This window comes from Euprymna scolopes, chromosome 25 (genome assembly GCF_053919585.1).
Source record: "Euprymna scolopes isolate OS-2025 chromosome 25, ASM5391958v1, whole genome shotgun sequence".
Taxonomy (NCBI): Eukaryota; Metazoa; Mollusca; class Cephalopoda; order Sepiida; family Sepiolidae; genus Euprymna; species Euprymna scolopes.
The window spans coordinates 58,633,967-58,644,651 of NC_136506.1; the positions used below are offsets into that span (position 1 = coordinate 58,633,967).

The window sequence follows — 10,685 nt, forward strand, 5'->3', positions numbered from 1 at the left end:
TGAGAACTTCCGTATTTGGTATGTAGTCACTCCATTTGATCTTCATGATCCTTCTCAGGTGTCTCTGCTGGACAGCTTCCAATCTCATGTGTTCTCTATACAGAGTGTAGGTCTCTGATGAGTACAGCAGGGCAGGCAAGACGATAGCTCCTTCCTTGTTTTGGTCTTGGCCTTCAGTCTTGCAAGGTTGAACAGTTTCCCATCAGAGCGTGTGTGGATGAAGACACCTTCTTCAATGCTTTGATGAAGCAGCATTAGGACGGCTGTCAGAAATAGGATGAACAGTGTTGGGGCCAGTATACACTCTTGTTTGGTGCCGTGGTTTATTTCCAAGAGTTCGCTTTCTAGATTCTCTACTACAACTCTCCCTTTTGTTCCTTCATGAAATTGTTTGATAATTCCCACAAAGTGATCGGGGCATCCAAACACTTTAAGGACCTTTCACAGCATTTTTCGGTCAACCGTATCAAATGCTTTATGGAAGTCTACAAAGACTCTGTAGAGCTCCCGGTACTGTTCAATGACTTTTTCTTGAATCTGCCATAAGCAGAAGATCATATCTATTGTAGATCTTTCATACCTGAATCCACATTGTCATTCAGTTAGGACCCTTTCTGCCAGTCTGGCTAGCCGTGCTTGCATCACTTTAGCCATTATTTTCCCGGCAATGGTCAGCAAAGATATACCTCGGTAATTGCTACAGTTTTTGTGATCACCTTTGCTTTTGTAGATTGGGATGATCATGATATCTTTGAATTCTTGTGGCAGCGTTTCTTGTTGCTAGCATTTTGCTATTAGTTGGTGAAGTTTTCTCATTAGTTGTTCTCTACCAAACTTGTATACTTCAGCTGGTATGCCGTCAATTTCTGGAGATTTGTTCAATTTAGTTTTATCAATTGCTTCTCTTACTTTCCCAAGAGTTGGTGTGTCATTCAGGTCCATCTGCTGGGGGAAGACTATTATGTGGCTTAAGATCTCCTCATCCGTATTGGATTCTACATTCAGTAGGATGCCGAAGTACTCTTGCCATCTTTGAATTATTTGTTTTGATTGGGTCAATATGGTGTTTCCATCTTCTGATAAGAGGGTGTTAGTTATCTGGGCACTAGGGCTATACACTTCCTTCAGTGATCTGAAGAAACCTGCAGAATTGTTTTCCTCTGCTTGCATATCTTCAGCCTTTTTCAGCCACCAGGTGTTTTCCATTTCTTTTAGTTTTTTCTGGACTTCTTCCCTCACTTGTTTCAGCTTCTTCTGGTTTGCTCTAGTCAGGTTGCTTAGCTTTGATTTTAATGCTTGGTTTCTTTCATTTATTACATTAATTTCTTGCTCATTCTCATTGAACCAGTCCGCATTACGCTTTTTTGTGTAACCAAGTACCTCGGCCGCAGCAAAGAATACAGGCCTGCTTAGCAAGTCCCACATTTGTTCTGGTAAATCAGAATCATCACTGGTTTGTTCTAATGCTGAGTTGATTGCAAGTTGTAGTCTATCTTGCCATTTTCTATCTCCGAGCTTTGATGTGTCTAGCCTTCTCTTGCACTTCGTTGTCACCCTGCTGTACACAGGTTTTATGGAGAACTTGAAGGTAGTCTTGATTAGGTAATGGTCTGTCTGTCAATCTTGTCCTCGCATAGCTCTTGTGTTTTTGGCATCTTTGAGGTCCTTCTTTCTTGTGATAACATAGTCCAGGAGATGGCGTCTCTTTGACCTGGGATGTTCCCAGGAGTAGTAATGGTTATCCGAATGTTGGAAGTAAGTGTTTGTAATTGCCAGTTCAAACTCTGTGCACAAACAGAGCAGCAGTTCTCCATTTGAATTGGGATTTCCCTTTCCAAACTTTCTTAGAACAGGGCTCCATGTATTGTAGTCATGGCCCACTTTGGCATTGAAGTCACCAAGGAGAACTAGCTTATCCGCTGCAGGGACGTTTGCTATGGTGTCTTTCAGCTGAGAGTAAAAAGCCTCCTTTTCCTCATCTGGGTAGGTCATTGTTGGCGCGTAAACGTTGATGATGGTGATGTTATGATTATGGGATGTGGTGATTCGCAGTGTCATTATTCTTTCAGAGACTCCTCTGAGGCTCTCTGCGAGTCTACTGGCTAGGTCATTTCTGATCGCAAAAGCGACTTCAGCTCTTTGGAGTTGATCTACAGGACAGCCCTTCCAGAAATAGGTTCTTCTTGCTTGTCTCAGTTGGCCCTCGCTGCTGAGTCTTGTCTACTGCAATGCAGCTATGTCGATATTTGTATTTTCGAACTCCAGACCTATGAGTGCTGTTCTTCGATGTGGTCTGTCACCTAAGTCCGTATCAAGCATGGTTCTGACGTTCCATGTAGCGATGTTCAAGTCTGGGGTGTTGTTATTTCTTCTTCTGTTGTTACTGCTCGATTGGAGATCCACTGCCTGCGGCTTGACAGTTAGATGGTCTTTGGATGAGCTTTATTTACCTCACCTTTAATAGAGGCGTCCCCTTCCAGGGCAAGCAGTGCTATCCCTGAACAGGGCTGGTTGCTCATCCGTGCAGCTGCCTCAGGGTATCATCGTCCACTTTGTACACCTGTGACCATCACACATGGCCGTCTATGCGCAGAGGTTGGACTAGTGGCTCCCAGCTCTCACACCTTCCACCGTTATCCTCACTCCATCGCCATAGGACTTTCCACCTTGGCTCCTAACTTGCTTGTGCAGTTTAGGTGTAGTATCTGTTGTGCATCAGATAGACACCCTCTGAACCTCCAATGCTCATGTTCAGTGGAGCAAACTCGCGACGACTGGCAGCAGAGGAGGCTGCAGTTTTTGGCTGAAAGTAATCTCAGTGAGGTAGACAGTCGCCCTATTGTGTCCGCTACTACGCCTTTTCTTTCTGGATAAGGTTCCATAGGAAAACTGCAAAGCAGCAGTAGGATTTGAAGTCAGTTCCCATCTCTTAGCCTTTTGCTGTGATGAGGCCCACAAGGTAGTGGTGGTTGATTTTGGGGTTGGTTCCCCTAGTCTTCGCCCAACCAAGGGCATCCACAAGACAGTGGGGTAGGGGTTGGTAGTGTGCCAGGGCGTGTCCACACATCAGTGGGCCATAACGCATTACCTCTGGGGTCCCCTACTACTCCAAGATCTCCTACACTGCTTGATTTTTGCTCAGGGTTTCGTCTCAACAAAAAACACAAAGGCAGAGATAAGATAATGAGTTCTCTCAAGACTTGAAAGTGAATAAGGGCTCACACTCCAAAAACTAGCGAAAGATTGCCAATGCATAGTCAGCATAAAGAACGACTTAAGAAACATCAAGAAATCAGCTACATCATACATGCGAATGACTATTTACAGACCAAAGGAATACTCCTGCAAGAAAAACCAAGTAAACAAGAAGACCACCCTAAAGAGTGGACATCCAATCTCCAAATCAAAATCAAAAGTCCATGCAGTCGTTGCGACAGACAACATTGGTCTATAAACTGTCTTTACAAAAATAAAACATACAATGAGTGTGGCAGGACACATTAGAAAAAGAACAGAAATAATAACAGGGTCTGACAAGTTTGAATTGGAGAGAAAACTGTTAACATCCGCAACAAGAAAGTGGATTTACAGCTGGATGTTGGTTCAATCATCAACATACAAATATGGAAAAGGTTAAAGAATGATGAGAATCGGGAAATGACAGAAGATGAGATAAAATCTGAGGGAGAGCTTACACTTCATGTGATATTGAATGGTACCACCAAAATGTGTGCACAATATATCCGAAAATCTCTTCAGAACAAATTGGATAAAGTGATTAAAACTGTGGGACTAACCGATAAACAAATTTTGCTATAAGATAGAAAATTCTACTGGGGTGCAGCAATTAAAGGACGTGTTACATGGAAAATTTTCAGAAGTTTTTCATCAAGACTAGGAAAATGTACCAAGGCTAGATTTGAGCTGAAGGAAAATGTTCTATCCATTTTCCAGAAGAAGCGAAACGTCTTGTTGAGAAAATTGATAAGGAACTGGATCGGCTAGAAAAGGCTGGAATACTATCGAAAGTAATGGGCTGCCTCTACTGTATACATTACGAAAAAGACCAACCAAATTCATGTCTGTGCGGATTTTTCCATATGCCTAAATGTGGCTCTGAAAGATTACCACTGTCCCTGCCCCACACTAAAGGAGGTATTCACCCAACTCAACGGTGATACAATATTCTCTGAGGTGGATTTAAGTGACACGTATCTACAGATCCCCGTTGAGGGCGAATACTTTTTGCATTCTTTTGCATTAATACACACAAGGGACTCTACAAGTTTAAGAGGTTAACCTTTGGGGTCAAGGTCGTTGAGGAAAACTGCTCTGTATCAATAAACACAGGGCGCCCTCTATTTTGCATGCACCTATTTAGACGACATCGTTATTACCAATAAATCTGCAGATGAGCATCACAAACATATACATGAGGTCTTTAAAAGAATTCAAAACTTTGTGTTTAAAGTAAAAGAAGCAATGTATGACATCCTCATGAACGAGATAAAGTACATAGGCCATCAATAAAAATGGGAGACTCCCCGACCACAAGAGACCGGAAACTATAAAGAACATGTCTGCTCCCGATAATGTACAAGCTCTCTGAAGCTTTTTGGGACTGGCAAACTTCTATCAGGTTTTCATAAAGAACATGCATGGACGCCTGAGTGTCAAGTGGCGTTTGAAGAAATCAAGAATATTCTAACATCGGATCTGTTTCTTATATATTATGACTCAAAGCTGAAAATAATAGTCGCGAGCGATGCAAGCTCATATGGTATTGTGGTTTATATACTGCATTTAATGCCTGACGGAAACAACAAACCGATCACCCATGCATTCAGAACACTACTGCCAGACGAGAGAGAGACAGTACTCACAAATTGAAAAAGAAGCTCAAAGTATCATATTTGCAATAACAAAATTCCATAGGTAATTACATAACAAAACTTTCACGTTACAAATCGATCATAAGTTGTTACTTACGATTTTCAGATCAAAAAAGACTTGCCGACATATACTGCCAATAGACTACTGAGATGGGGGACAATTCTACTAAATTATAACTTTAAATTGGAGTACATGTCATCGAAACATACTAAAAGGCTATCAAGACTGATACGAAAGAAAGGGAACCTTTTGAGAATTCCATAATTGCTGCACTTCGTACCAATTGTGGAATAAAAATAATGATAGGCAACACAATTAGAGAGTTTTCAATATCCCAACCTGAAATTAAAAGAGAAGCAGAAAAAGCAAATTTATCTGAGGCATCAACTGCAAGATCAATATAAAAGACAACAGAAGGATTCTACTATATAACAAAAGAATGCTAATTCTATATAATCCCTAAAAAATATTTCCACATGATTTTCAAATGGAACACTCTGGGAAAAACCGAATGAAAGCTTAATGAGAAGCTAGGTCCACTGGTCTAACATGAACATATAATGGAGATTTTGCCCTAACTGCAAAAGCACCATGCATTACATTTAAACCGTGTCCGAAAACTGATCAGCCATGGTCAAAAAACCACCTCGACTTTGCAGGTCCTCTCGAGGCATTAAGGTGCATAAAACCCACAACAGGGACAACAATTCATTTTTTACATAAACTGTTTGCACGTTTCGGTGTAGTAGACTGCATTGTGAGCGATAATGGAACCCAGTTTACATCTGCAGAGTTCAAAAGATTTTGCGATACGTTCCAGATTAAATACATTACCACTCCCCAATATCACCCTTATTTGAATGGGCAGGCAGCACAAGTCATGGATAACCTCAAAAGAGCACTGAAGAAGGCTTCAGGTAGACCGTCGGGTTAGGGTTAGGGTTAGGGTTAGGGTTAGGGATGAAGACCTTCGACACTTTTTACACATGTACAGAATTATATCTAATACGAACACGCTAACTGCAGTCTCAACATTTACATCACAACACATATTTAAGCATATTTTACAACTGGGCAACGCCGGACGGCCTGCTAGTATATATATATATATATATATATATATATATATATATATATATATATATATAAGTGACGTTGTCTGTCTATGTATAGAACATTCCCTAACAAACTACTCTATCAATTTTTGATCTACAGACTTGAAATTTAATATGATATATAAGGGATTCGGACTTAACCATTTAAAACGCGTTGTCAACTAAAAACAGCAAGATAAATCATATACATACATAGATAAATAAATGAATTCAAATTTACATATAATATCGTGTTAATCGATTTATTCTATAAGCAGATAATTTAGTGTGTGTGTGTGTGTGTGTGTGTGTGTGTGAAAGTAATTTTATATATGAATAGGCAGGAGTAGAATAGAAATAAGTATTTTGAAATGAATACCTTCACAATGTGTGTGTGTGTGTGTGTGTGTGTGTGTGTGTGTGTGTGTGTGTGTGTGTGTGTGTGTGTGTGTGTGTGTGTGTGTGTGTGTGTGTGTGTGTGTGTTCTGGTTGCAATAACAGTGTGCTGATGTGCGAGTGTGCTAGCTTTGTCTGAACAACAAAACGGAGCACACGAGACAGATTCGCCATTGTCCAGAATTTACACAAACGTTTCTTGTCAGAAATCTCACTTTTTATGGCTTTCGCCATTTAGTAGTGGAATTAGGTCACCTTTCACTATTCAACTTTGTGGTTGCGAGTGGGTGCGGGTTCAATAACTACACTCCCTCCCTTCCAGATCACGTCTATTTCTTTCCACTCTTCCTCACCCTACTACACAAGAACTTATTATTTCTTTTTATTTATGGAATTTATTTCCCATTGAATGTTTCTGCTTTTGTGTTTAGATTTTCTCATTTTTTTATTTCTCTTTTTAAAACAAAGAAGCAGTAAAGTTAGACAGACAAAAAAGAAATACTTCTTTCCCTCTTATGCACATACACTTATATATATATATATATATATATATAAGTGATGGTTGTGTACTTTCAACGAATGAAAAAATGTATATTTAAAGGAGTGTGGCCATCAACAATTGTAGATTTTTCAGACTTTCATCATTGTTTAATATCTTAAAACAAAAATATTTTAAAATATTACAAAATTATAAAAGTCTGAAAAACCTACAATTATTGATGACTATTTCGCGAAAAATAGTGAATAATTCTACCCCGTCTTTCCTCGAAAAATGTAATTCAAGCCCTAATTTTTTTTTTCAAATAAAGGAGTAAGGACCAAGGTTTCATTAAAAAAATACAAAGAACGTGTTTTTTTTTTTTTACAAAAGGTTTTAAACTTCGGACTTTACAGGTAAAATTCTAAAAAGCGCTACTTTTTTTGTTTTAAATTTGAATATATTATTTATTGACCTTTTCTCTTCAATTTGTGATATATAACACTTTGATGAGTAAATTAGTTATGTACTTTTTAATAGACATTTCAAAGGAGGGAGGTGTGAATTATTCGACCCCCTGTCTTTCCAAGCTTATAACTACTCGAAAAATGTAATTCAAGCTCTAATTTTTTTTTCAATTAAAGGAGCAAGGACCAAGGTTTCATAAAAAAAAAGAAAAAACAAACAACGTGGTTTAAAAAAAAGGTTTTAAACCTCGAACTTTACAGGTAAATTTCTAAAAAAAACACTACTTTTTTGTTTTAAATTTAAATATATTATTTATTGACCTTTTTTCTTCAATTTGTGATATATAAAAGTTTGGTGAGTAAATTAATTATTTACTTTTTAATAGACAGTAGTAAATGGGGGGGGCGTAAATTAAAAAAAAACGTTTGCTAAAATATTATATTCGGTTTATTAGAAAGAGCATAAAATTTCACATTGACGCTGAAAACATCGTAAAAATAGACTCAATAGAATAATTTTGATAGATTTCTAAAGTTTAAAAATTGAAATATATTGAGTTCGTAAAATTCATTACTGTTTTTTAAAAAATTAAAAAAATATTTCTATTACTTTTAACACACCTTTAATAGTTTATTTTGGAAGTATAATCCATAAAGAAAATAAAGAACCCACTTTTAAAGGAGAAATTACGAGTTTTTTATATTTTATTCGCAGTTTCGTGTTAGGGGAGTCAAACATTCTTACAAAAATTCTGATACACCTATGGCTACACACACACACATATATATATATATATATATATATATATATATATATATATATATATATATATATATATATATATACATATACATAAATACATACATATATACATATATATATATACATAAATACATATATATATACATGAATAAATATATATATATATGTATATATGTATCTTTATATATATATGTATATATACATATACATATATATACATATATACATATATATATAAAGATACATATATACATATACATATATATATTTAAAGGAGATTAGAACAATAGTCTAAAGAGCAGAGTGTATTTTAATGTAATAGTGAAATTACTAGTTTAATTAAAATACAGGAAAGAAAAAGTGCTCGTTGTAATTTAGATATATAATAAGCTCGATAGGTAAATATCCTAGAGCTAATTTAATATTTAGTAATGTGATTGATAATTTAAAAATCAAATTATAATTAAATTAAAAATCCGTTTCATAAGAAGGAACAACAACAAAATCAATTATTTGTACGATCGTTTCGGAAAACAGTGTTTTTATTGTGTTAGACATCAAGTTACGGACAATAATTATTACATATAGTTTTTTAATAAACAAGGTTTCCTCGTCAGCAAATGTTGTGAAGGGTTTTTATTAAATGTGAAAGACACCGTAAATAAACCTAGCATTAAAAGTAAGCCAGATGTATCTGGAAAAAAATAAAATAAAGGTATGGATTTAAACCCCAATACACATATACACACACAAATATACACATATATATATACATACATATATATACATATATATACATATACATATACATATATATATACATATATATATACATATATATATGCATACACATATATATATATACATATATATATTTAAAAGAGTGTAGCTATCAACAATTGTGGGTTTTTTTTAAAGGTTTTCATCATATTTTTATTTTAAAATATTTTTATAACGCGTTTCGAGCTTAGGGTGTGCTCTCTTCAGATGTTTTCGTAAAAAGTTTTTCTTTAAAATAGGAGTTTGTAGAGTTACCTCCGCTGATATTAAATATGTTTTTCAGAGTGATGCGTGTGTTCAGACATTCTGACTCCAACTGTAAGTGTTCACAGTGTCCGGTTATTTTCAAAGAGTGTTTTTTAGTCCATATGGTGAAGGTTTTTATGGGTTTTTTAGGGTTCTTTTTAAAGACTTTCTTTCCCCATGTATAGCATACACTCACACACAATCACACACGCATACATATACATTCATGTACATGTACACATGCACACGCACACGTACGCAGGCACACACACATACACACACGTACATACATAGAAATATATGTAGAAGCATACATATATACATATATACATACCAACCTACACACTCACACACGTACTCGCATACATCCACCGCTAACAATTATTTTTATTTTTTTATTTTATATATATATATATATATATATATATATATATATATACTTTTCTTTTTTTTCCCCCCCCCAACCAAAACACGTATGTATATATGCGCTTAATCATTCAGACATACATACACGCACCCACACACGCACAAGTAAGATGGAGAATAGGTAGAAGATATATATACACACACATACACGCACATACACACATATATGTACACACATATATGTATGTGCACATACACTCACAAACATCCACATACTATGTAGGCATATACACATACACACACACAGACATATGCAGGGGCTCACACATACGCGTATATCCATATCCACACGAACACATTTACCCACTCATACATGTGCATACATATGTATATATATATATACACACACATACATACGGATGTGTATACACTCATCCACCCATATATATATATATGGGCACATGCACTCACAATCACACATACACATACATATTCATACATCCCACCTTATGTATATATTGGTTGAAGTTTCCTTTCTAATCCAAGCACATATGCATACATGGATTCGGTCACCCAAACATAAGTGCACGTATACATACAAACAAGATGTAGCATAGATAACAGATGATATATACACACACACGCATACACAACCATATGTGCGCACCCACGCACACACACATATATACACACGCACACACGCGCGCACATACACATACATACGTATAATTTCTAGTTGTTTGTTTAGTTAAGAGAAATGGTACTGTACTGGGTATGGGCGCGCGCACCCGCGAAAGTGTGTGTGTGCCTTATTGTGCTTTTTTTGTTGTTTCGTGTGTGAGGGTGCACACCTACCCAAGCATGCATGCGTGTAAGTGTATTTTGTGTTTTGCCTATTTATGTGTATAATTATGGAGAGATGTTTAAGGCGGGGTTAAACTTTGCTATGAAATTTTTTTCTTGTGTTAGCAAGTAGAAGTAGTTGTCAGTTTGGAAGATGGGCATTATCTCGAATCTGCCTCCACTGCATGCGTGTATATGTTGTGATACATGTATGTGTCTATTTTCCGCGATTTTGATGTTGGATCGGTGTAGGGCTACTCTATTACTAAGGTTTTTTGTAGCGCCTATGTAGGATTTATCGCATGCTGGACATTTTATTACATAGATCACGTTTTTTGAGGTGCATTCTAGGTTTTTTT

General features: G+C 36.4%; 1 protein-coding gene across 1 annotated transcript; it reads right to left on the reverse strand.

The window, feature by feature from the left end:
• Positions 1–1,617: 1,617 nt before the first annotated feature.
• LOC145247203 (protein CFDP2-like) lies at positions 1,618–2,058 on the reverse strand. The gene has a single exon (XM_080108834.1). The coding sequence runs from the start codon at positions 2,056–2,058 to the stop codon at positions 1,618–1,620; it is 441 nt and encodes a 146-aa protein (XP_079964960.1).
• Between the last annotated feature and the right edge of the window lie 8,627 nt (positions 2,059–10,685).